Genomic DNA, 27,927 nt, shown 5'->3' with positions numbered 1-27,927 from the left:
CCTTCAACACGCGCGCACACCGGAAGTTTGGATTTTGTTGTTACACTGGAACAAAATGGCTGCTGTGAGTTTTTTTCATTGAAGGCACTGGAACATTTATTCCGCTTCTTGCTTTGGATTTCCTACCTGTGGTGATGCAACTCGATTGGCAAGTCAGTTTCAATGTTTGTCGCCATTGTCACGTTATGCCCCGCTCTGTCAGGTGGTCGTGTTGTGTGGGTTTGTGCATTTTAAGTGAGCTGTTAGCTGTGGTTAGCCAGTCTGTCGTTTGCTGGAGCTCCAGTGCTGAAGTTTGTCTTCTTCTTCTGGCATAATATTCCTCTGCATTTCATGAATGCATGATATTTACTGCCATTGCATCCTTTAACACATACTTTGTCATCATCCTTCTGAATTTCACTACATTTGTTTACCAGATGTTGTGATTGCATATAAACACACAGATGCATAACTGTCTTAATGAGCTGAGTCCATGTCTCGTACTTTGTTTATTCGCTTTCATACACTTGTCATTGGATGTCTGGGGTTAAGTTCTTAATGACAACTGTCAGCTGACAGATAAATGCACGCGTGGAGTGTGTTTCTGAACGGTCTCTCTGATCTCAGGGCTTGAATGGTGTGTTTGTGGAGGTGACAGTGTTGGTGTAACACAGCATCGCCTCCTGTCACACAGCAACCACGATGGTAAGAACTTCAGATTTGGTTTAATGATGTATTTATAACAGGATTGGGTTTTATTTAATATTATGACATTGATTTGATAATATTTGACATTTTCACTGACTTGTTTGTACAATATGAGAGATTTGCCCTGCCTCTAATGTTATGCATTTTCATTTATCTTTCTTCCACAGCAACAAGTCCTAGAATATGCATTGGATCGGGCTGAGGTATACTTTTAACTTATTTCTGTGTTGTTTTATACTGTACAATTTAGTGTTTATTTTGTATCCATGATATCTGTTCATATGGCAATAATGTATTCTTCTATTCTACTATGACATTATGTCTTGTTTAGTACATTGTTGAAAGTGCTCGTCAGCGACCAGCAAAGAGACGATCGTCCTCGAGCGGAAGGAAATCCTTATATCAGAAACTTTATGAATTGTACATTGAAGAGTGTGAAAAAGAACCAGAGTTGAAGGTAATCTTCACCCGCCATAACACACAAACACATTTATGTTTTACAGTAACTATCGTGGAATGATATTACAGATTGAATATGTGTGTGTATATAAATAACAAAGTCCTTACTGCCCTCTTTCTGTAGAAACTGAGGAGAAATGTGAATCTACTAGAGAAACTGGTCTCACAGGAGTCAGTCTCATGTCTGGTGGTCAACCTGTACCCTGCCAATGAAGGATATTCGCTTATGCTTAGAGGAAAAAATGGATCTGGTACTGTCTGCTTTTTATTTGTGTATTATGCTTAGCTCATCATGCTGCTTGTTAATAAACCCTTGCTCGAGCTGATGTTTTTATCCCGATCTATAAGATTCAGAAACAATCCGACTTCGCTATGAAGAAGGAGAGTTACTGGAGTACCTGGATGCTGAGGAGCTGCCGCCCATCCTTGTAGACCTTCTAGAAAAATCACAGGTTAGTAGCATCACTGAACTATTTTTTTAATGTGTAATTTCTTCATGTATTTTTCCATTTCCTTTTATGCACTTGAAAAATCTGCCCTGACAATTTATTTTAACTTTTTTTTTATTTTTTTTTTATATATTTATATTTTATTTTCCATTAAAATTACCTGCCCTATATAAAGTTCATAACAGTGTTGTTATTGTTAACTAAAACTATTATTAAATAGTGTTTCTTAATTAGAATAAAGCTGAAATAATGTAAAATATAAATATTGTGTTAACTAAATTAAAATGTTTCAGTTGAAGAACTATAATTACACAAAAATAAGTTAAAGCTTAATAGAAATATTAAGAAAGTCTCAAAACTAATAGAAATGACAAAAAGCACATAACAAATCTTAAAATAAAATAAAAATAAAACAACTGAAAATATAAAAATAAATTAAAACTTTGAAAAAAATACTATTGTAGTATATAAATAATGCTAAAATAACACTGGTGCAGAATTGATTCAATGTGTAATTTTAATTTCATTAGCCTACATTATTACATGCAGTGGCTTAGTTTTGTTTTTCTGCTTTTGTTCTGTCAGGTGAACATATTCCACTGTGGCTGTGTCATAGCCGAGGTCAGGGACTACAGACAGTCTGGAAATGCAAAGATGCCCTCCTACCAGAGCCGGCACATCCTGCTGAGACCCACTATGCAGGTCAGTAACAGTCCTGATCCATGACCAGCAGTCTCTGAGAAACTTGAGATGAGTATTTTTACTAAGCTGTGTCTCTTCTCTTCACCAGACCCTGATCTGTGACGTTCATGCTATGACAAGTGATCACCACAAGTGGACGCAGGTGACGCGACTGCATAGAGCATTAAAAGTGACAGATTCACAGCTCAGTTTGGAGGAGGCATCAGTTCTCATGTGTTTTGAATGTGTTTATAGGATGATAAACTTCAGCTGGAGAGTCAGTTGATTCTCGCTACAGCAGAGCCTCTGTGTCTGGACCCTTCCATCTCTGTCAGCTGCGCTACCAACCGTCTGCTCTACAACAAACAGAAGATGAACACACGATCCATGAAACGGTGACGCAGCTTTACATTCAAATGCGTTCTGCTTTTTGTATACAATACTGTTCAAAAAGTTGATTAAAGTCTCCTGTTCTCACCAGGGGTGCATTCATATTTGAGTATATTTTAAAATGTAATTTATTCCTGTGATGGCAAAGCTGAATTTTTAGCATCATTACTTCAGTCTTCACTGTCGCATAGATATCATTCTAATATGCTGATTCGGTGCTCAAGAAACATTTCTTATTATCAATGTTGAAAACTGCTTTAAATTTTTGTTGAAACCACAATACAAATTTTAGGATTCTTTAATGAATATAATATAATAAGTTCAAAAGAACAGCATTTGAAATAGAAATCTATTAGAAAAATTTGACTGTCACTTTTGATTTAATTTAATGCGTCCTTGCTAAATAAAAGTATCAATTTCTTTCAAAAAATGGAAGTGTAGTGCTGTTCAGTGTACAGCATGATAGTTAATAACTGCATTTTTCACATACCCACAGAGCTTATGTAGACGTGCACAGAGTAGATCTTTTATTGTGTGTTTGTGGTTAGTCACCACCTGTGAACTGAAAACCCACTGCTGTTATGATCTCTCATTGTACTGTTGAGACTTAAAGGAATGTGCGTTTTTTTTTTTCACCAACATGCGCTTTTGTCCTCGCTCTGTGGAGCCAACAGAAACGGTAAAGCTGAAGTTCTTTTAGCTGCTTGAGTTGAGTGCAAGAACCCGACGCGAATCCGTCTCTCTGTACTGACGAGCTAAACAAGAGGGTCATTTCATGTGGTTTTACCAAAGTTAAAGGCTTCAGAATGTTGTATTTGATACAAAGAGATCCTGAAAACTTAAAAGCAAAATATCAAATCTGTCATATGTCAGTTATGCATCGTTCCATGCTAATGGAAGTCATGTTTCTCTCCTCCTCAGGTGTTTTAGGAGGCATTCACGAGCAGCTCTGAACAGACAGCAGGAGATGATGAGCCACTGTCCCGCACTGCCACAGCTCCGACTCCTGGACTACCTGCAGAGGAGGAAAGAGAGGAAACCTGCTCCCTCCATAGACCTGAAGATCTCCAAAGCTGGGAATGTGAGTCAAAGACGCAGACATGTTTTCATTTCTGTACTGATTTTGGGGAAATTAATTAAAACCTGGTAAAATATGTACACTACTGTTCAAAAGTTTTAGGTCTCTTACAATTGTTTAAAATTACTTTTATTCTGCAAGGATGCATTAAATTGATCAAAAGTGACAGTAAATACGTTTATTATGTTATAAAATATTTCTATTTCAGATAAATGCTGTTATTTCAAACTTTCGTTAAAAAATCCAGACTTTTTTTCCCACAGAAATATTAAGCAAGAAATTAATAACAAGAAATGTTTCTTGAGCACCAAATCAGCATATTAGAATAATTCCTGAAGGATCATGTGACACTGAAGACTGGAATAATGATGCTGAAAATTCAGCTTTGCCATCACAGGAATAAATTACATTTTACCACAATTCTTTTAAATGAATAAACAGCTATTTTAAATTGTAATAATATTTCACAGTATTACTGTATTTTTGATTAAATAAATGCAGCCTTGGTGAGAATTAAGAGACATCTTTCAAAAGTGTTAAAACTAAAAAATGGAAAAAATTAATCAAATGTTTAAACAAATACTTAATATTCATTCCGAGTTTGGGTTAGATCTTATCGATCTTTATCACTAGAGTGGGTGTTTTAGGTGTTTAAATCACTCTTGTTTCTCTTGTAGTGTGTGGACATGTGGAAACAGAACAGTTGTCAGCTGTCCGTCCCAGCAGAAATTGACGTGAGTTGCTGTAATGCAGTTAAATGAACATACAGTATCATCTCTCTTGTCTGAAGGTCCAACAATATTTCATCACAGAAATAACTTGAAATGTATAAATGTCACTGTCTTGTGGCCTTCAGTGTTCTGATGTGGGATGTTTGGAGATTTTGTCCTGTAGCCAAATCTGTGAAAATGAGTTTTTCTCTATGCCTTCAGGTAGAGAAATATGCAGTGGCAGAAAACTCAGTCAAAATAGATGACACTCAGCCCACTGTTTGGCCTGCAAAGGTAACAAAATAGTGTGAATATTACATAGGAACTAGACTGTACATGAACCCTGTAAAATGTTGTTTTATCTGTGTGACATGTTGTCTTTGTCTCTGAACAGGACGTGAGGGACGACTACATTTTCGAGTGTGAGATGGGAGGCCAGTCTCAAAGAACAAAAGTCACTATCTTCCAGTCTATGGGCGACCCGCTGGTGTACGGGAAAATCTACAGCGCCAAAGACTCCAAATCAGAGGAGGACGTCACAGACCTACACCTCATTCACCCACCGTAAGAAACAACTGATGACATTTTAGCATTTCACTTACTTAGTACTTATTTCACATTTGTATTATGTTATATATTCAATTTTCTTATATTAAACATAACATTTATATGCAACCAATGGGAGATGGGGAAGTGTCCAGGAAAATTACTTTTACTATCCGTTTTGCTTGCTCACGTACCTGATCTTTTTTTTCTTTTTTCTGTGATTTGTAGATTCCTCATAGGTTCAAAGACAGACGCTGATAGGTAAGTATGGGAGGTTCATTTTGTCGTTTGGTGTTGTTGGGTTTCTGGTCTTAATAATAATAATAATAAACTTTATTTTCTATAGCGCCTTTAAAAGTTACATCTCAAAACTCAAAACGCTTCACAAAAATAAGAAAAAAGAAAAGAAAAATACAACAATATAAAAGCATTCATAAAAGAGAAGTACATTCAAATATACAATACACACAAAAAATATAACTGATATGTTTTCAAAACAATTCCATAATTAAATGGTATAGAAAATATAGTTAGAAGTAATCAAATAAATGCTTTGAGGGTAGATTTAAAAACACTTAATAGATTCTGCTTGCCTAATCTCAGAGGGCAGAGAGTTCCATAGTTTTGGAGCAAGTGAAGAGCAAGCCCTATCACCCATAGATCTTAAACGAGTTGGCGAGACAGTTAAAAGACCAGCTTCAGAGGAGCGGAGATCTCGCGTTGGGATGTAGGGGGATTAAGAGTTCTGACAAATATTGACTTGCCAGACCAAAGCCTTATAAATAAGCATGAGAATTTAAAAATCAACATGAAACCTGACGGAGAGCCAGTGTAAGGACTCCAAAATAGGAGTGATGTGATTCCTAGTCCTGGTCCTAGTCAGGATTCTAGGATCCTAGTCTTGGTCGTTTTCAGCCACCATGTGAACATTCCTGTGCTGCAGGTTTCTGACGCAGTATAAAGAGGTGTATGAACGGGACGTGAAGTGTCAGGTGAAGATGTTGCACAACTCGCAAGGCCAGCTCTCCCCCACCAGGGAGAACGAGGTGAGACACTATGCATGATGTATATATCTTACTGTTCCGACTATGGTTTTAATCTGATTTGGATCAGGTTTGTAATCATCTAATGTATTTATTTTGCAGTTCATGCTATAGAAAAACAGATATGAGGCAGATGTGCTCTTTTTCTGCCTGTCTAAACCAATCCCAAAAGTGATTGATTATAGATTTATGTGCCAGATATAGAAAATGGGTACCAAAACAATTGCATGTGCCTGAAAAAAAGAATCAATGTAAATTTTATGACATCCATACATCATCCAAGATTTGTTGTTGATGCAGGCTGATGGTTTCTCAGCGCTGGTCCAGTCTTCGGTTTTAGGAAAGGGTGTCAAACACAGACCTCCTCCTATCAAACTGCCAGCCGGCTCAGCCTGCGCCTCCTCAGGTGAGACAGTCTTAATGTATGATTATTTTATATGTTCATGTATGTGTATAAATGTTTTAAAACATTTTCCCTGAAAGTTCCCCTGAAAGTGTGATTATAAACACGACGGGGCTGTGAAAGCGGACGAGTGAGTAGATGAGTTTACCTGTTTGGCCCATTTAGCCACTTGTAGCAACCACCTTTTAGAAGACAAGTAAAAGCTTTTAAAACATCACAAGAGGGTATTACTGATGTATTTTATATTGTAGAATAAAAAGTGAAATATCTTGAGCATGTTCACCTCCGACCTTATTTCAAGCATTCAACCAAAAGCCCATAAAAGAAAAACCTTGACTAGAGAACGATGGAACCGGAAGTGCTTAAATGCTAATTCATTTCCAGGTTTTGGCCCACAAAAAATATGTCATCCCTGGCGCCCCTCTATAAAAGACCTTAGTCAGGTTAGACGACATACAGAAGTTAACACGGATAAAAACGAGGCTGTGAGGAATAGATTTACAGTCTTTACAATGTCATGCACTGTATAAAGGTTCTGGATCACGTCATTTTCACATATCACAACTTTGACAGCTGTTTAATGCAGTTTTTGTCCACTGAAAGTTTTTTTTCGCCGAGACATTTCGTCAAGCTGAACAATTGGAATGTTGTTAAAGGGTTACTTAGTTCACCCAAAAATTTAAATTCATAAAACATTTAACATTCATCAACACACACCAGTTATGGTAAATTGAAGCTCAAGCATGATAGTTTGACATGCGAGAACCAATGAGGTTCATTCTCGTGTTATGCAGCATGTTGGAGTTTTCACAAGAACCAGTCTATTGATTCATGAAAGTCGGGTCAGGTCTTGATCTCATTCCCTTCTTTCTGTCTGTCACAGAATGTTTTTGTCTCTCCACTTTAAAAAGTGTACAAACAAACACTCTGTCCTGTTGTCTAGGAAACCTGTACAGTACACAGGCCTCCAGCGGCCATCTCAAGTGCCCAACTCCTCCACCCTCGAAGAATCAGTCGCTCTCCCGGAAACACTCCATGGAGCTTAGCCTGCTGTCGCCTGCTGCTCTCTCGCCCATGCAGAGTGAGTAACTGAGTATCTCTCCATCCACAACCACAAAGCTGTTACTGACCAGGGCCGCATGATATATCCAAAAAAAATCGATATGGCAATATGGCTTAGTGCGATTGTCAAATTGTAAAGTAAAGTAAAATGAGTTGTATTATTCACATTTTTATTTTATAGTACAATAGTGTTATTACAATATATATTTTTTAGTTTGCTTCAAATTTTTATTTAATAATAATCACACACAAGAAAAAATCATAATTATAATTATATAGTCTTATTAAATTGGGTGAGAATGTGGACCAAGTAGAAAGACTAAAATATTATTACAATAATTTACTCCAATAATCTTTGTTTTATTTAACTTTTTGTATAAAAACCTTTTGTTACAGTGAAGCTTTTCCTAAATCATTCTGCCCAAAACGGATTTTGCCATTAAAAACTCTTTTGAGTTAAAAGTAATTTTTAAGCTTTTTAAAAAAAAAAAAGATATGCAGAAAACAATAAAATTACCCTACTTCACTCTAGAATGATTAATTCTTTCCAAATTTTGCCATTTAAGCCATCTGGTGAAAATTCGTAGCCTGTATTTTTTTTTTATACATGCAGTCCTGTCACTGCCTGCTGATGCGTCACTTGCTAGCCATATATTTATGAATTTTTCAACCCTCTTTTTCCTCTGATTGTCATCCATAGGATCAGGTACTCCCAAGCCCGCTACACCCACACCCACCAACACGCCGTGTTCTACGCCACACCCTGCCGACGTTCAGGGTGTCACGCCCTCATTAACGCCCACCCCTCAGGACCCCACCCTCCCACAGCAACCTACCCTGCTGACTCCCTTCACCCAGCAGCAGATGGCCCTGCCCGTCATGACTATTCCCCTGCCCACGTCCAGCACCACATCTTCACAGGTCATGACCAACCCTGCAGGGCTGAACTTCATCAATGTGGTGGGCCCAGTTTGGTAAGTGACATGAAAAAATTTTTTTATTTGACTAAAGCCAGGTGCACACTGTATGATTTCATCCACAATTTGGCCGTCTTAGACAAATTTAGCAAATCCTAAAATATTCCTCAGATCCTAGGCTAAAATCTGTAGTCTTTGATCGCTAGTTTGACATGTTTGCCGACAGTCGATTGATGACCATTGCATGGCATAGCATGATTTGACGCACAGTCCTGCAGTGAATTTTCTATGAAAACGTCAAATCAAATACCAATAGGAGCGCAGAATCTAATGACGCAATTAGTGCAACAACAACAAACCACCACTTGATGCACACACATAGTGTTTTTCTTATTCTTCTATTCTTCTTCTTTTTCTATTATTCTTCTTTCTTCTATTTTTCTTTTAAAGACAAGACATGACCAACATTAACGCTAGAGATTGTTTTTCGTCGCTAGCCACCATTTACATCATGCATGCAGCTCAGTCACCGAATGTGTCATGGTTTGATGATGTAAAACTCCAAATGAGTTTTCGTGCGTTTGTCCATTTTTGACTGTCGTACAGCCCGACATTGACCATTGTTGAGATCATACTGTGGGACATGGCTTACAGCAGGGATCATGTTCATACAGTCTGACAAGCAACAATTGCAAAGTGACTATTATATTCACCCGGCTGAACCTCTCTTACACACAGCAGTCCACAGACCCTGATGAGCGGTTCTAACCCGATGCTGGGTTGTAGTCCTGGGACCCTGGCGTCTGGTATACCCCTGAGTGGACTTCTGCCCTCTGGTGGTCTCATGTCTGGAGCTCTGCCTTCCATGCAGCCTGCAGCTCCAGCAGGTAAACGTCTCCGTCATTTGCTCCCTGCATGGTCAGATGTTCATCAGTGACTTTTACAAGTTATCCGTCACTATTGTGAAGATTAAAACGTAGGGGTGTAACAATACTCTCATGTCACGAATCGATACATCTCATGATACAATAAGGATAGTATAAAAAAAAGGTTAACAAGAAAATGAACTGTTGATTAAAATGCTAAATTTGGTATTAAATTGTGGGTGTAAATGAAAAGGCTTGGACTTGGTGCTGGTAACCCAATGCACAGGACAATGGTGACCCCAGAATAAAAATAATCATGATTCTGAAGCTGAAAATACAGAATTATTTTAGCTGAATATGCTTGCACTTGGTCACTGGCTAGATATATTTAAAATAATGTAGGCCACTTTTTACTGGTAACATGATACATTTGGCATTATCAGGACACAAATATTTCCCCATTGCATTATTATACATTATGTTCAACATTATAGTTTATTGTAGTACTGACTCTAAAACTCTGACAACTCACACAGTAATTTTTATTTTTGGTGAACAATACATATTGTCACTATCCACGATAAATATTGTTGCATTTTTGTATTGTGATATATTGTGACACCCCTATTAAAATGTTAATGTTGTCCCTGCAGGTGGGCCTTTTGGCCTGAACAACAGCCCGGGACTGCGACCGCTCAACCTTCTTCAGGTGAGGGCGCTTTTGCTGTAATGTAATGGGTTTTGTAGAGATGATTCTCTCATTATTTTTGTGTTTCGCTTTCTTTCAGCTCCCTACGGGACCTCTGATTTTTAACTCTCTACAGCAGCAGCAGTTGTCTCAGTTCTCCCCTCAACAGCAGAGCAGCCAGTCGGCCACATCCAGCCCCCAGCAGCAGGGGGAGTCTGTGAGTTAGACACAGTGTCCATCATTTTACACCACTTTCCTTATTCTAGTAATCTCGTGATGCGGAGGATTAACTAATAGAGTGAAAATCTGAATAGTAATTCAGTTGTCCTCTTGCATCAGGCTGACCCGGGTCTGACGACAGAACAGGGACTGACCGCGCAACAGACGGCAGTCATCAATCTCACCGGAGTGGGGGGATTCATGTCCCCTCAGGCAGCAGGTACAGACTCATGCACCGGATACATGCATTTCATTTCTCTGCTACTCCTCTTACTGTTATTCAAGTACATCTCTAGTCCAGATATCTCTAACAGACACTAACACAGCGAGTAGACATACTAATGAATTTAGATTTTGTAGTGTGTCATACTAATCTCAACGTAGATCAGTCGAAGTTAATCAGAGCTGTTTTTTTGACTATTTGGTTTGTCATTTGATTAACATGATGGTGGATGCCACTTTTCCTTTTTGCTACATTCTACCTTTTATTTCCTGTTACCTCCCTCCCCACCCTATTCTTTCTCTCTCCCCTCCTCCTCCTCCTCCTCCACCCCACCCCTCTGTCCGTGGTAGTGCTGTCCCAGCTGGGTTGTGGTCTGGAGGGGTCCGGGCCCAGCCTACCATCCCCGAGGCTCCAGCAACAGCACCAGCCACAGATCCAAGTAATGCAGCAACTTTGACCTCATCCACCCATAGACGTGTATATCAGACTGACCTTTGAACTCTTGACATGAATTCAAAACCGGCCCTATTTACTGTCTTAAAACACCTTTCTGGTCTTATTGTGCATGGTTTGTCAATTAATTTTATTCCAACGTCATCAAATTATAAAAACTTGTTCCAGCTCTGAAACAGCTTCTGGCTGACATCACTTACGCACATTGTACGCACCTACTTTTTATAAACCAATCAGTTCTCAATGGATTAAATAAAGTGCCGCCCTACTTTTTCCCCCTGGTTGAATATTGTTACACTCTGAAATACGTTACATTACACAATTATAAAACGTATAATTATCAGCTTAAAATATCTAAAGGTTGAAAAAATATATATTTTTAAAATAATTTTTAATGTTTTTTTCTTTTTTCAAAAAAGTTTGGGGTCTGTAATTTTTGAAAGAAGTCTCTTTTCGCCAAGGCTGCATTTATTTGATCAAAAATACAGTAAAAACAGTAATATTGTGAAATATTATTACAACTTAAAATAACTTTTCTATTCTAATATAAATTAAAATGTAATTTATTCCTGTGATGGCAAAGCTACATTTTCAGCATCATTACTCCAGTCTTCAGTGTCACATGATCCTTCAGAAATCATTCTAATATAATGGTTTGGTGCTCAAGAAACATTTCTTATTATTATCAGTGTTGAAAACAATGGTTTCCACAAAAACATGAAGTATCACTATGATTTTTTACATAAACGTGATTTTCTAACAATGTGTCTTCACCCTCACTTTTGATCAATTTATTTAAGTGTTAATTTCTTTTTTTTTTTTTTTATCTCTTACCGACCCCAAACTTTTGAACAGTAGTGTGTACAATATAGCGACATCTAAGGACAAAATCACAATTGAGTTAACATTGAGTTCAAAGGTCTGGTGCAAGACTGTGGATCAGTCTGTTATATGATGTCTATGCATTCATTCTTTAGATTAAATGCTCAAGACTACACAGCTAAACACTGTTTATCACATCAATAGTTTCTTTCCTGGCAACTTCTGACCAGTGTGTAAAGCTTGCCGTGCTTGAGTAACCATTCTTGTCTAAGCCTTTACCAACATCTTTGCATATAACGTTGAGCTTGTGGCATATCTCTTAACAGCAGCTTGAAGCATGTTTTTATAGCAATTGAGATATATTTCAAAACTTCATAAATGTCTTATTTAGAAGGATTCATCAGTTTCACTGATAAGCATGACTAATTTGTGTTGTGCTTGTGTTATCCATCACACACATCTGACCAGTAACAGCCAAACCCTTGCATTAGTCCAAGCTGAGATGCGAGTTGAAGTTGCTGTCTTACTGACACCAAACAAGAGCGTGTGTGTGTGTAATACAGCATAGCTGACAAAACAACAGCTGCATTGCACTTTTACATTTACCGCCTTCCTTTTCCATCACTACTGCTTGATCCTTTCCTGTTCTTCACAGTTTGTCGTTCCCATTATTTCCCCATTGAATGTACCATTCCTCCCTCTTTCTGCCTCACCCAGCTTCTGCAAACACTTCGATGTCTGTCCAGCGTGTTGCTTCCATTTTCACTGCGGTTTTAAAGAATGGTGGTTTCCCTTCAGCAGCTCTGCTTTAGTTGAAACTCTTTCATTATCTGAGCCAACGGGAGGGGCGACACAAACATGTTAAGCATGTAATACTGTATACAATGTACATTACTATCTAAAGGGATTTTCCAAATTAGAGATAGGGATGCAATATATTATAACCATATCAGTTATCAGATGATGGTAGAGATGTTTTATCAGGATCTGTCGATATTGGATATTTGCTAGTGCATGCTCATTTCCCATTAGATTACCTTTGCTGTCCATCTTTAAAAACATGACTAATTTAGTTACACTGTTAAATGTCATCTTTAGCAAATCTCAAAATTAACTTCTTTTTTTTTTAATACTGTACATTCATAATAATGTGATGCCTAAATTCACTTGTAGCATTTAATATGATTTAAGTTGATAGTTTTATTTTAGACCTAATAGAATTTATCTGTCTTTTGCCATTTGTCTGTTATCACTACAGAACTTGAAAATAATTATTAGCTTATCGACTAGATTTTTAATATTGGTGCATCCCAAATTTTACAATAATATTAAGGGCATTAACTCATCTTTTTAAAAGAAAATGAATATGCAAGCACAATATACACTACTGTTTAAAAGTTTAAGGTGAGATTTTTGTAAATGAAGGCTGCATTTATTTGATAAAAATACAGTAAGAACATTAGTATTGTGAAACATTTTTCTTATTTTTACTGTTTTTCTTACTTTAAAATGTAATTTATTCCTGTGATGCAAATCTGAATTTTCAGCATCTTTTCTCCAGTCTTCATGGTCACATGATCCTTCAGAAATCATTCTAATATGATGATTTGCTTCATTTAATCAATATTCAAAACAGTCATGCTGTTTAATATTTTTATGGAAACTGTGACCTTTTTTTCAGGATTATTTGAATATGAAGTTCAAATGAATAGCATTTATTTGCAATATATATATTTTATATATAACATTTTAAATTTCTTTACTGTCACTTTTGGTCGATTTAATGTGTCCTTGCTGAATAAAAGTATTAATTCCTTTCAAGAAAAGAAAAAAACATTTGAACAGTAGTGTATGTCTCTTTAAAACAATTAAATAATTATTTAATATTCCACATTATTTCAATTGTACTATTTAGAGGGTGTCAGTTTGATGATCGTCGTAACGTTGAACTCCTTGGCTACATGTAGGAAATGCTTCTGAGACACAGCTGCTGTGAGGGGAGACTCTTGGTACGTTTTTAACGGCACAAATTCATTATCCGTTACTTTCCCTTTCGCACAGTTGCAATTCTTGCAGCACCAAATGCAACAGCAGCAAATGGGTATGGCAGTGGGGGCGGCGGCACAGTCGGCGCTGCCACGGCAACATTCCGTCAACCAGCCAAGAAGTAAGAGGAAACGCAGCACGCCACAGCCCCTCCCCAAATCATGACCTCCGGCCCCGTCCACTAACCCACCGTGAGGACGTCAGCAAACGCCACTGTGCTTGATCCACAGCATTTTATGGACTGATTGTGGCTCAACCGGACTAAAGTAAAAAAAAAAAAAATTTTACGTTCATAGGGGTGCAGGAGTTACCCACCTGACCTCAGGCCAGAGGACTATTCGTGTTACATCGAGGACATTTAGAGCAGGGGACCTTAGAGTATTACCATATTTTTTAAAGAAATACAAGACATGAAATGAGACAATTCTTCTTGTAGGGTTCCCTACGGCATGCTGTCTTTATTCTCCTTCCAAATGGCCCTTTCAACGAGAGCCTGTCCGGCTCGAGAGGGTGGACCCTACGCACACTAATAAGGGCCGTACAGATGTGCCTCAATCACCTTTTGCTCAACTTTACCATTATGAGAAAACCCTCTCTCTACTGCTGGATGTCAGAATGATGGGCTGCCTTGTCCCAGCATGCAATTACATGTGCGGTTTTTATATGGCACATTTTAAAATGGCATTTTGTTATACTGAGGGGGGGAGTTGATGTATATTCTTATGGAGAAAAAAAAATCTAAACCATGTGAGTGGATGACATTTCTGAACACTGAGGCAGAATTTTTGTAAATGATCTTTGTCGGCAGTTTTATTGTGATAAAAAAAGAAAGTATATATTGACAGTGAAAAATACAACTTTTAGATAAAAATGTCACGACTGTGTGTGTGTTTATTTCGTCGTCTTCATGCTCCCAATGACTTTGTCCACTAGTTTGCTGATCTCTTTGTTTCTCGTTATGGCTCGATTGATGCAGTGTTGTAGTTTCTCACCGGATAACGACGTCCCACCTAAAGCAAAGCATTTATATTTGTTTTTAAATCTACAAATAATATTCAACCAAATCTAGACCAAAAAAATTAAATCAGGTGATACTCCTCTACAATCTTGACACCTTTGACAAAGTGACACTTTGGATCCAAAATAGGTCATTTATGTGATGCATGTAGATTTGATGATTTTGTTTTTGATATGAGAATCGTTTATACATTTTTTTGGTCAACAAAAGAGAAGCTTTGAGGTCTTCTGCAATTTTTCTGCCAAAATAAAAGCTCTATGGTTTGGTGTTTGAAAGCAAAGAAATTAAGACATTAATTAAATAAAATTCTATTATTATTAATTACTCATTATTTTACAGTACAATAGCATTTCATTTATATTAATGCATTTGGCAGACGCTTTTATCCAAAGCTAAATGTAGTATAATTTGACTAAATATAGTCAAGGGGGAGTTTTTCCTTATAACTTAATGCCAAAATTGCTGCTATGCTCTCTCTTTGTTAAATGGAAGCTTGTTTCCCTGATGGAATATTTTTTTTGTATCTTGTAATTCTGAGTTTATATCTCGCAATTTCGACTTTTATCACATTTCTGACTTTGATACGATCTAGCAACCCAAGATTATCTCAAAATTCAAACTTTTTTCTTGCAATTCCGTGTTTTATATCTCGCAATCCTGATTTTATTTTTAGCAAATCGCTAAATTTATTTTTTAGCAAATAGAATTAACACAATTCTAACATTTTTCTTGCAATTCTGACTTTATTTCTAGCAACCCAGGATTCTCAAAATTCCAACTTTTTATCTCACAATTCCGTTTATATCTCTAGTAATTCTGATCTAGCAACTACGGAAGAGGATTAGGGCCAAGCAATAATAAAAAAATAAAACCATCTCGAGATTAAAGTCATTATAATGCGAGATTAAACTCGTTAAATTTCGAGAAAAAAAGTCGAAATACAATCTTGAGAATAAACATTACATTTCGAGAATAAAGTCGTTGTGTTTCGAGAAAAAAAGTCGAAATTAAATGTAGAGAATAACGCATTCGATCAGTGTTCATTGCATAGCCTACTGATATCAACCTCATCGAGGTTTCGCGATTTCCCAGGATACCATAAGACGCATTATTAATCGTTGTTGGTTGTGTACGCCTCCATCCACAGAATGTAACGACTGTAACCATCTACAGCCATTAATGGCAATGCCGTACGGTTTTCATTTATCATAGCTGTCCATATGCCAGAGTGTATTAGGGCCAGCGCAAGTGTACTGGCGTCTTCTCAAGCGTCTCCTTCATCGAAATTCCACACCTTGAGGATCAACAAGTTTAATAATGCGTCTTATGGTATCCTGGGAAACCACGAAACCTCAATGAATTTCATGTTGGACAAAAGCGAGTACATCGCGCAAATTGGACTGATTTTTTCTTCTAAAAAGACCTAGCCGACCTAGACCTAAGAATGTTCTATTCTTTGTTACTGAAAGAAAGTCTAAAATATAGCTTGACTAAGTGATCCAACTCTGCCATGTCCTCTATCAGTAGGCTATGCAATGAACACTGATCGAATGCGTTATTCTCTACATTTCATTTCGACTTTTTTTCTCGAAACACAGACTTTATTCTCGAAATTTAATGAGTTTATTCTCAAGATTGTATTTCGAGTTTTTTTTCTCGAAATTTAATGAGTTTTTTCTCGAAACACGACTTTATTCTCGATATTTAATGAGTTTATACCCAAGATTGTATTTCGACTTTTTTTCTCGAAATTTAACAAGTTTAATCTCGCATTATAATGACTTTAATCTCGAGATGGTTTTATTTTTTTATTTTTGCTTGGCCCTAATCCTCTTCCGTAAGCAACCCAAAATTCTCACATTCTAACTTTTTTTTCTTGAAATTCCGTGTTTATATCTCGCAATTCTGGTTTTATTTTTTAGCAATTCTGAGATTCTCACAGTTCTAACTTTTTTTCTCGCAACTCAGAATTGTAAGATATAAACTCACAATTGCAAGTTATAAAGTACGAATCGTGAGAGAAACTCACAATTGCAGGAAAAAGTCAGATTTGTGAGATAAAAAGTCACAATTACCTTTTTTTTATTCCATGGTGGAAACAAGCTTCCATAATGTTGCCTTTTTCACCCCGATGATATTGCATCCCTGATGCTGTAAATAACCTGCAGTTTTGTGTCAAATGTCTTGATGTTCACCTGGTTTGTGGACGGCACAGAGTCGATCCTCCTCGTCTGTTACCACAGTCATTAATGCTGTAGACAAGCTTTCCTCTTCCGCTGTGGGGTCGACGATGATGATGGAACTGCGAAAGGAGGAAATGGAAAAAGTGTCTGTGAACTCATTCTTGTGTCATTTCTAAATAATTTTATATTGATCTGAGACCAGTGTTCTCGTTTTTAATGATTAAGTTAATTTAGCTAAACTAAATAGCATGTTGTGTAATAGCGAAATATGTTAATTACTCATCAAATACGGCAAACGATGAGCCAACTGGGTGCCGGCTGATCTTCAAGTGTCTCTTCTTCTGGATGTCAACTTCTGCTAAGTCTGTCTCTTTGTTTACAGTGACTTCAGGAAGTTGGGCTGAGAAATTGGAAATGTGTTTATTAGTCATCATAACAGCAGGAGGATGTTATATTCAGATGAAGTGCTCACCGTTCTTTAAAGCTGCCAGCAAAACTATGATGCAGGCGTCAAGTAAGTTCCCATCATAATCCAAACACATAATATCACAGTACAGCACCCAACAAAGCTAGAAAATAAGTGATAAATGAAATGCAAAGATTTTTAAATGAGCAATGTTATGGTATTTTTAGAGTATATTTATTAAAGATTCTAATATTAACATTATATTTATATCTTACCTTAGCTTTTTCAATGCACAATTCCTCCATATTTATTAAATCTGAACTGCAAAAGAGAAGAGAATAAACAAGAATTAAGTAATAATAATAATAATAATGTTTTGGCTTGACCAACATTATTTGCAGGCTTGCTAAAATTTATAAGGAATACATTTTCCCTCTTTTTTGAGAACCAATCACGTTGCTTTAACCCACAAAGAAATGTTTTCTTGAACTGTACCTCTCAATGACATCTGCGATAAATTGGCTGGCTGCCTGAGCCTGTTCTCCTGGTGGTCCGGGTCTGAATCTAGACGAGCACAGTGGAGGCAGATCTACATTTGGGACTTGGAGACCAAAGAGGAACTCAATTCCAAATTTCATTCAACACCCCAATGTATAACATTTGTCAGTTACCCAGTCATAATTTACATTTACCTATATATCCTTTATTTGGAGCATCAGAGGGTGGTGTAGTTAATTCCTGCGAGAAATAATGCTGTAACTTAATTATCCACCGCAATATCATAGCTTTTCGGAAAATAAAAATGATTCTTACAGCTTTTATCCCACAGATTACTGTGGTGTTTCCAATTTTCACCATTGCGGATCCATCGGCTGTAGATATGGAGCCTGGAAAGACACGTTTACCCAATTATATCTAATGACACCTCTGTACTTCTAAAGCATTGAAAATTGTTCTGAACATTTGAATGTGTTATTTTATAATATGCATCTAATACTTACTAATATTTAAGGTTGTGGGTCTAAACTCTCCCAATTCTCTTCCATCTGGACGACAGTTTTCTTTCTGTTGAATATTATAAGATAATTAAGATAATTGGTTATTAGATCAACATTATTAACTGTGTTATAATAACACTGATTCAACTTTATAGCTGACAGAAATCAAAACGTTGATTAACTCACCAAAAAGCTCCTGTGATATTCAAGAGGCTCTGCGGTTCTAAAAAACAAAACACACACTCAATATTTACGTTAAATACAGCGAAATCACAATCTCACTGTCCTGAAAACCTCAAGTATATTAAATAATTATTAGTTATTCAGATAAAATCTACATAAGTAATTCACGCTATATTGTAATTGACTTACTTGAAACCAGCCGCCATGATGTTTAGAGGCACCACGTGAAAGAAACCTGCAGTGACGTAAAGAGTTGAATCTCCCGTCCTCCGCTCCAGTGGGGGGCGCTAGTGCTGTTTTAAATCCGCCGCTCTGCGCTTTCTTCGCCCGCTGTGATGATGTGGTTCTGATGATGTGGTTGGTCAGGACGACTTCCGCGTAGGTGTTTCTCTGTGACTGGAAGTAAACTTCAACAATGGAGATTTAACTATTTATTCCGTAAATTAGTACGACACCTATTCATATATGTCCCGCCTCACGGAGTCTCATTTTAAGGTTGCTCTATATGATACTGTAGGGTAGTTTAGCTGTAAACTGGTGAGCTTCCCTGCAGTGATATGTTGACTGGGAATTGGATGATGGATTTCTGTGTATGTGAATTATTGCAGTGTTCGATTATCCTGGCGGTGATCGTCTTACTTTTGGTAAATGTATATCTTATTATTTTGAATATTTGTATAAATCTTATATTATTGTGGATTTTTTCTTCTTGTTTTTCTGATTTATGTTTGCTCTTAGTGACCTATCCATGCTGTTGTTCTTATTGTTTGTTAATGAAAATGAATTTGCAATGAAATTGTTCTTATGAAATACTTGTAAATATATATATATATATATATATATATATATATATATATATATATATATATATATTAGTCACACTTCTGTTGAGCTTCACCGATTCATCCAGTTGAACTAGTTACTCCTTTGTGTCACACCTGTTTGTTCTTATCTTTAGGTTGTTGTGATTGCTCATGTCAGTGCTAAGATGACAGATCAGACTCGCCATGAGAAGGAGAAGCACTATTTGACAGCAAAGGGCACAGAAGAGTCTTTTCCCAGTCTGATGGACCCTCCCTCATTGGAGCTGTCTGTGGTTGTCCCTTCATACAATGAGGAACTCAGATGTGAGTTATTCTGATGATTGATATATATATATATATATATATATATATGAAGAGTTCAGATGCAAAAGCCTCTAAGTGCCATCTGAAATTTTCTTCTAGAATGATCATTTTTATCAAGCTCGTATATTTAAGTTCAGTAATTTCACTTAAATAACAATGAAAATTACCTATTAATTGTCATTTAAGTGAAACTACTGAACTTAAATATACAAGCTTGATAAAAATGATCATTCTAGAAGAAAATTTCAGATGGCACTTAGAGGCTTTTGCATCTGAACTCTTCATATATATACAGTACAGGTCAAAAGTTTGGAAACATTAAGTTTTTTTTATATTTTTGAAAGAAGTCTCTAATGCTTATCAAGGCTGCGTTTATTTGATCAAAAATACAGAAAAAAAACAGTAATATTGTGAAATATTATTACAACTTAAAATAATAGTTTTCTATTTGAATATACTTTAAAAAAATAATTTATTCCTGTGATGCAAAGCTGAATTTTCAGCAATTACTCCAGTCTTCAGTGTCACATGTGACATCCAGTCTATCACATGATCCTTTGGAAATCATTCTAATATTCTGATTTATTATGAGTGCTGGAAACAGTTCTGCTGCCTAATATATTTGATGAATAAAAGGTTAAAAAGAACTGCATTTATTCAAAATAAAAATAAAAAATTCTAATAATATAAATTCAATTCAATTCAAATTTATTTGTATAGCACTTTTCACAATACATATTGTTTCAAAGCAGCTTTACAGAAAGTGCATTTCAGAAATGTACATAGAAAAATACAGGTAGTTAATTAATCATGCATTAATTTAGGGCATAAACATATCGCCAGCGTCGAGTCGTCTCTTCAGAGGCGTCGAGTCGTCTCTGCACGGGTGTTGGGGCATCTGTAGTTTCCATGGGAGGCTGGATACAAACTGGAGCAGACAATCTGTATTTACCTCGGGACTAGCGTCCCGAGATAACAACAGAAAAGCAGATGGGAAATAATTAGCGTAGCTGCTGTTCATAACAATAATGCATTCAATCTGATTCAACTGTAGTATAAAAGGTAAGTATTATGTGAATGCTTGGCTAAAGAAATGCGTCTTTAATCTAGTTTTAAACTGGGACAGCGAGTCTGAGCCTCGAACAATATCAGGAAGGCCATTCCACAGTTTAGGAGCTAAATATGAAAATGCCCTCCCTCCTTTAGTGGACTTAGATATCCTAGGAATGACCAGAAGCCTCAAATTTAGTGATCTTAAAGAGCGTGATGGATTGTAGGGCGATAGAAGTTCCGTTAAATACCCAGGAGCTAAACCATTTAGTGCTTTATAGGTCATTAGTAATACTTTATAATTGATACAGAACTTTATAGGTAACCAATGTAGAGATGATAGAATTGGTGTTATATGATCATATTTCCTTGACCTAGTAAGAACTCTAGCAGCTGCATTTTGGACTAACTGTAGCTTGTTTATTGAGGATGCAGGACAACCAGCTAATAAAGCATTACAGTAATCTAGTCCTGAGGTCATGAATGCATGAACTAACTTTTCTGCATCAGAAACTGATAGCATATTACGTAGCTTAGCAATGTTTCTAAGGTGGAAAAAGGCTGTTCTTGTAACATATGAAATATGATTTTCAAAAGACAAGTTGCGGTCTAATATAACACCCAGGTCTTTTGCTGTAGTGGATAAAGTAACAGGACATCCTTCTAAAGTAAAGTTGTATTGTAAGAGGTTTTGTGGGCAGTTTTTTTGACCAATAAGTAATACCTCCGTTTTATCTGAATTTAATAGCAGAAAATTACACGTCATCCAGTATTTTATATCTTTAACACACTCTGTCAATTTAGATAATTTATTGTTTTCATCTGGTCGTGATGAAATATATAATTGAGTGTCATCAGCATAACAGTGGAAATTAATTCCATGTTTTCTTATAATATTACCAAGTGGCAGCATATATATTGAGAATAGCAGAGGGCCTAACACAGATCCTTGCGGCACTCCATAGTTTACTGACGTTATCTTCGATTTTTCCCCATTTAAACAGACAAAATGGTAGCGGTCTGATAAGTACGATCTAAACCAGCTTAATGCCTGTCCATGAACACCAGTGTAGTCTATCTAAGAGTATTGTGTGATCTATAGTGTCAAACGCAGCACTAAGATCGAGTAAAACTAGTATTGAGATACAGCCTTGGTCAGTAGCTAGAAGTAAATCATTTGTAATTTTAACGAGCGCAGTTTCTGTGCTATGATGCGGTCTGAATCCTGACTGAAATTTTTCATAGATATCATTTTCTTGCAAGAAAGAGCACAATTGAGCGGACACAACTTTTTCTAGTATTTTAGACATAAATGGTAGATTTGAAATGGGTCTGTAATTTGCTAGATTATTATTATCTAATTGTGGTTTCTTAATAAGAGGTTTTATAACTGCCAACTTGAATATTCTTGGAACATGACCTAAAGATAAAGACGAGTTAGGGAGTCTATTGAGGAGAGGCTCTTCCACTACAGGTAACACTTCTTTCAGTAGTTTAGTTGGTATTGGATCTAATAAACATGTTGTTGGTTTAGATGCAATGATAAGTTTATTTAGCTCTTCCTGTCCTATAGTTGTAAAGCGCTGTAGTTTTTCTTGAGGGGCGATAATTGAGGCTGAATTATAAGGCGCGATTGAAGATTGTACATTTACAATTGTGTTTCTGATGCTTTCTATTTTCTCAGTGAAGAAATTCATAAAATCATTACTGCTAAACTGTAACGGAATATTTTGCTCAGGTGACGTCTGTTTATTTGTTAGTCTAGCCACGGAGTTAAATAAAAACCTTGGATTATTTTGGTTATTTTCTATTAGTTTGCGGAGGTGCTCAGCCCTGGCTGCTTTTAGGGCCTTTTTATAACGTGACATACTGTCTTTCCACGCGATTCTAAAGACCTCTAAATTAGTTTGTTTCCATTTACGCTCTAAATTACGAGTTTCTCTCTTGATAACATGCGTAGTATTGTTATACCATGGTGCTTTAGTTTTCTCTCTAACCTTTTTTAATCTAATTGGTGCAACAATGTTTAATGTACTAGAGAAAATGGTGCTCATAGTGCTAGTCATTTCCTCTAGTTCATCTGTTTGTTTGGGTTCACTAATCAGCTGAGTTAGATCAGGTAAGCTATTTGAGAATCTATCTATAGTGGTTGGAAGGATTGTTCTGCCTGGTCGATAACGTGGCGCAACGTGACAAATTTCAGCAGTACGTAGTATGCAAGTGACCATGTAATGATCAGTGACTTCATCACTTTGCGGTATAATATCTATATCGATAGGATTGGTTCCATGTGATATAATTAAATCTAGCGTATGATTAAGACGATGAGTGGGACAAGTGACGTTTTGCTTGACCCCAAAGGAGTTTAATAAATCTGTAAACGCAGCCCCTAACGCATCATTTGTGTTATCGACGTGTATGTTAAAATCTCCAACAATTAATGCTTTATCGACATTGACCAATAGATCTGAGAGAAAGTCTGCAAACTCTTTTAGGAAATCAGCGTAAGGCCCAGGCGGTCTATATACGGTAGCCAAGGCTATAGATAATAGGGATTTCTTTCTTACATCTAAGAGAGTAACATTTAGCACAATTACTTCAAACGAATTAAACCTGTGACCTGTTTTCTGAGTAACATTAAGAATATCTCTATAGATTGTTGCAACACCGCCGCCACGACCAATCAGACGGGGCTCATGTTTATAGCAGTATCCTGGAGGAGTAGACTCATTAAGACCCAAATAATCATTAGGTTTAAGCCAGGTTTCAGTAAGGCAAAGTACATCGAAACTATTATCTGTGACTATTTCATTTACAATAACCGCCTTAGGTGTGAGCGATCTAATGTTAAGAAGACCTAGCTTTATAAATTGTTTTTGTTCACTAATATTGAGATTTACTGGTTTAATCACAATTAGATTTTTCCTGGATCCTACAGTAGATTTAATGTTTGACCTCACTAAACGAGGAATAGACACAGTTTCAATATAATGTTCTACATTGGTACTTATATCAATTAAGTTTGGACAGCAAAGAGTGTGATTTGGACTTTGACTTACTAGTCATATGGTGTGTAACGTCTTGGAGATGTTGTCCGACAGCATCTGTCCGAAGATAGTAAATCTTCTTTACTATCACTTTTTATCAATTGAACACATCCTTGCTGAATAAAAGTATTCATTTATTTCAAAAAAAGAAAGAAAAAAAATTACTGACCCCAAATTACTGACCAGTAGTGTATATTGTTGTTACAAAAGATTTCTATTTTTAAAACATTTGCTTCTTTTTTTTATTTTTATTTTTTTACTTTTTATTCATCAAAGTATCCTAAAAAAGTATCACAGGTTATGAAAAAATATTAAGCAGCAGAACTGTTTCCAACTTTGATAATAAATCATCATATTGGAATGATTTCTAAAGGGTCATGTGATAGACTGGAGTAATGATAATTTAAAGTATAATAAATTGAAAACCAATTATTTTAAATTGTAATAATATATCACAATATTACATTTTTTTAATGTATTTTTGATCAAATAAATGCAGGCTTGATGAGCAGAAGAAACTTCTTTCAAAAACATTAAAAATAGTAATGTTTCCAAACTTATATATGTATATATATATGTATATAACATACATATATATATATATATATATATATATATGTGTATATAACATATATATATATATATATATATATATATATATATATATATATATATATATATATATATATACATATACATATACATATATAGTTTGGGTTAAAACCCCCACTGAATCCCTGTGGCTTAAAATCATTAACGTCCTCTTGGCAATAAGAGGATTTATATTGGTAATGTTTGTTTCTGTTTTATCACACAGTGCCTGCTATGATGGATGAAGCCATGGAATACCTGGAGAAAAGACAGGTGCTTAATTAATTTTGTTTTTTAATTTCTTTACATTTCTATTATGAAACAACAGGCTAGCTAGTGTCGTAACTGACTTATTAGTTCTGTTTTTCTGACACCTTTAAAAAAGTATACATTTATAAATAAAAGTGTAAACATACCTGAGGTCACCTATGAATCCAGGAATGATGCCACACGTTTTCTTTGAATCCTTTTGATGTTACTGCAGACTGGTTGTTTTTACATCATGTGTGAATTATTCACCACTAGATGGCATTGCTGTAACTAAAGTGACTCTGTTTAACCCAATTTTTCCTCTTGTTGATTTTACAGAATGAGAATCCATTATTCACATATGAAGTTATTGTAGTAGATGATGGCAGCAAAGACAAAACTACAGAGGTAGTTTTACGTCTTACTGTTATTATTCATTATAATATATAACAATGAATAATATATAACAATCAAAGTGAATGCTTGATCATATGTATCCCCAGGTTGCCATGAAATACACAAAAAAGTATGGAGCACAAAAAGTGAGAGTTCTGACGTTGGTGAAGAACCGTGGAAAAGGCGGTGCAGTTAAAATGGTAATAATGCAAAAAACACCCAGTCCTCCTTGTGTGTTGTTATAGAGGACGGTATCCACATTTCTGATGAAATCTGCTGAAAGACAAAAACAAAGATACTGTTTCCATTCAGTTGAGATTGTGAAAAATATCACTAATTAATGATATGACTTGATGCCTGAAGCTCAGGCTTGAATGCTCAAGCTCAGCTAAAAGTCTTATTTTGCACACACTTAGTTCAACAGTTGCTATAATGTTGTTTGTTGTTGTGTTTGTCTCTGCTCAGGGAGCACTGAGCTGTCGTGGAAAGCTCATTCTTATGGCTGATGCTGATGGAGCCACTAAATTTGCTGACATTGAAAAGGTGGAAGAAGGTCTTCAGAGCATCAGCGAGAAGCCTGTGAGACACCACTTTTTGTAAATATAAATAGACATGCAGCAAATCTCAGAATGGTTGGTATGTGGATTACATATTTGTTTGGAGCTTAACCAGGAGCTGGAGTTATCAAATTACTTACAGGCCTTTTCTTGCCAAAAGATCTCAGAGCATCTGAAAATGTTTTCCTTTTATGTCAATGCAGGATAACATGGCGATCTCCTGTGGATCCAGAGCTCACCTGGAAGAAGAATCAGTGGCTCAGGTATTCAGTGTTTCTCAAAAATGCTGGAGCATAATAGCTAATGTTCATGAGGAAATTGCCAGTACTTTTGCATTTTCAGTGTTCTGTTTCTTCTTGTGACAGCGGTCAATGTTCCGAACGTTTCTGATGTATGGATTCCACTTCTTGGTGTGGTTCTTTTGTGTGAGGGGGATTAAAGACACACAATGTGGATTTAAGCTCTTCACTCGTGAGGCTGCCTTGAAAACTTTCTCCAGCCTGCATGTGGAACGCTGGTAAGGACGCTTAAAAGTTGAAGAGCTTTATAATAAAATGCCCCAATTATGATTAAAAAAAAAGAATATTACCTTTGATGTAGTGTAATATATAGCTGTTTGTGAATGTAAAACGTCTGCAAAGTTTCAAAGTGCACGAAAATTGGAGTTATTGTCCCAAAAGAAAGAACAGATTCGGAACTGCCGAAACAAGTCCTTAGTAATACTTCCTGCTCGAACCTATGTAGGTTTGTAACAAATTTGCATAATGCCAGCCTTTTGTCTTTATTGTATGCCTGCAATTGTCTGCTACTTTGACCCTCCCTCAAACACTGTAGCTGTAACTGAGGCCTGGAAGTGTTTGATTTGTGTTGTCGACATGTCAATGCGCTGCAGATTCTTTTTGCATGCACTTCAAAAGAATGAAGACTTGAGCTCGAATTGATACAGTAAAACCGACACCGTCTTTACTGTTCGTATCACCTATGTATCAAGTGTTGAGGGCTGCTTCGTTTCCAACCCATGCTTGTAAACGGTAGGCCAATCACAACAGACTGAGTCATCTGACCAATCAGAGCAAAGTAGGCTCTCAGAAAGGAGGGGTTTAGAAAGACGGAATCTATTATCAAACCGTTTCAGACACTGTGATAAAAGAGGTCATGCCGCAGTGTATATTATGAGAAAATTTTGTTGTTGTTTTTTTTTGGCCTTGGATGCATAAAAAACCTACTGTAGACTCCAAAACTAAATTAGGAACCTTTAAAATATCATAATCTCTGCATCAAATTCCCAAAAAGCACTTTGTTTACTTTTATAAGAACCTTTTTTATTTTATTTAAATTTGAATTTTAACCTCTTAATTAAAGTAAAAAAAAATGTGTCCTACAGGGCATTTGATGTGGAACTTCTCTACATTGCTCAGTGTTTTGACATCCCTGTATCAGAAGTGGCTGTTAACTGGACAGAGATTGAAGGTTTGTGCTGTCAGTTTTGAAATATAATGCAATTAAAAGAATTAATACTCTATATATTTTTTCTAGCTGTATATGTCTCAAAAATGAAGGTTATTTCCACTATGAGGTAATGAAGATCTGTTTTATTGCACATTTAGGGTCAAAGTTGGTGCCGATCTGGAGTTGGCTTCAGATGGGCCGGGATCTAGTCTTTATCAGACTGCGTTACTTCACTGGTGCCTGGAGGCTGGAGTCTGAGAGAAAAACTCAGTAGCTGTTGTTTCTGCAAGTGTGCTGTTCGGGCCGATGGTTAAACGCACAGCCCTTTGCCACAAACGAGTGCACTGCGTACTCAATCGGTGAACAGCATCAGCATTTCATTATCACTGACCGTGCCGTGACCACATAAGGGGATTGTCCTTGTATTTTTATTTTTTTAATGTAATATCGCTGTTTTTCATGTTTTTCTTTTACAAACTATAGGTTTGGTTTTGAAATGGGGCAGATGGTTCTTGGCCAAATAAAGAACAAATTATAATCAGTTAGCGTTTCTGCATATACAACTAATTTGAAAATGTTGCACAGAACCAGATGAAGACAAAATGATGCGTTTGAAGAGTGCAAAATGAAGAGTTTTTACTACACTTTTTTTTAATTAAGCTTATTTGAAAAACAAATTGATTTATGCTGAGCATCGAAGTATAATTTATTATTATATGTGGCCAAAAGAATTTATGTGGTGTGTGCTTAAAATGTGATGTTTGAAATCAGTGCCACCCAAATCCATTTTTAACACACGTCACTCATCCACACATAAAAGGTTTAAAAACACAGTTGACCGACTGAAATGGTCCATGGCAGGGCTATAGCTAGGGTATCCGGGCCCCGGTGTGGGTTGTTCCTGTGGATCCCCCCCTCAGTTGACATTGCG

At 36.4% G+C, this 27,927-nt stretch overlaps 3 protein-coding genes across 6 annotated transcripts; 2 read left to right on the top strand and 1 right to left on the bottom strand.

Annotated features, from left to right (window-relative positions):
• The first annotated feature begins 16 nt into the window (after positions 1-16).
• On the top strand, positions 17-14,614 carry supt20 (SPT20 homolog, SAGA complex component). Of its 4 annotated transcripts, none has more exons than XM_084104163.1 (24): positions 17-152; positions 607-684; positions 855-890; positions 1,019-1,144; positions 1,271-1,397; positions 1,495-1,598; positions 2,181-2,297; positions 2,386-2,439; positions 2,532-2,671; positions 3,588-3,747; positions 4,422-4,478; positions 4,677-4,748; positions 4,849-5,018; positions 5,229-5,261; positions 5,944-6,046; positions 6,344-6,449; positions 7,390-7,527; positions 8,209-8,482; positions 9,164-9,312; positions 9,945-10,000; positions 10,080-10,196; positions 10,319-10,418; positions 10,772-10,860; positions 13,758-14,614. In XM_084104163.1, exons 2-24 carry the CDS (start codon positions 682-684, stop codon positions 13,905-13,907), a joined length of 2,481 nt encoding a protein of 826 aa, XP_083960289.1. In that variant the 5' UTR covers positions 17-152; positions 607-681; the 3' UTR covers positions 13,908-14,614. The 4 variants fall into 4 exon arrangements, with proteins under 4 accessions (XP_083960289.1, XP_083960291.1, XP_083960290.1 ...); XM_084104164.1 differs by having other exon boundaries at positions 29-148; XM_084104165.1 differs by lacking the exon at positions 10,772-10,860.
• On the bottom strand, positions 14,535-18,801 carry exosc8 (exosome component 8). Its single transcript, XM_084104168.1, has 11 exons — positions 18,720-18,801; positions 18,534-18,570; positions 18,351-18,414; positions 18,163-18,236; positions 18,042-18,087; positions 17,845-17,950; positions 17,625-17,670; positions 17,416-17,512; positions 17,223-17,343; positions 16,956-17,062; positions 14,535-14,752 (listed from the first exon to the last, which is right to left on the bottom strand). Exons 1-11 carry the CDS (start codon positions 18,734-18,736, stop codon positions 14,634-14,636), a joined length of 834 nt encoding a protein of 277 aa, XP_083960294.1. The 5' UTR covers positions 18,737-18,801; the 3' UTR covers positions 14,535-14,633.
• Positions 18,802-18,878: 77 nt separating this feature from the next.
• alg5 (ALG5 dolichyl-phosphate beta-glucosyltransferase) lies at positions 18,879-27,537 on the top strand. The gene is made up of 10 exons (XM_084104094.1): positions 18,879-19,174; positions 19,489-19,657; positions 24,572-24,618; positions 24,934-25,002; positions 25,098-25,190; positions 25,456-25,569; positions 25,751-25,810; positions 25,913-26,064; positions 26,932-27,017; positions 27,155-27,537. Exons 1-10 carry the CDS (start codon positions 19,088-19,090, stop codon positions 27,268-27,270), a joined length of 993 nt encoding a protein of 330 aa, XP_083960220.1. The 5' UTR covers positions 18,879-19,087; the 3' UTR covers positions 27,271-27,537.
• Positions 27,538-27,927: the final 390 nt, after the last annotated feature.

The sequence above is a fragment of the Abramis brama genome, assembly GCF_963993115.1.
Source record: "Abramis brama genome assembly, chromosome: 25".
NCBI lineage: Eukaryota > Metazoa > Chordata > Actinopteri > Cypriniformes > Leuciscidae > Abramis > Abramis brama.
This window is presented reverse-complemented; position numbering and strand designations above follow the sequence as displayed.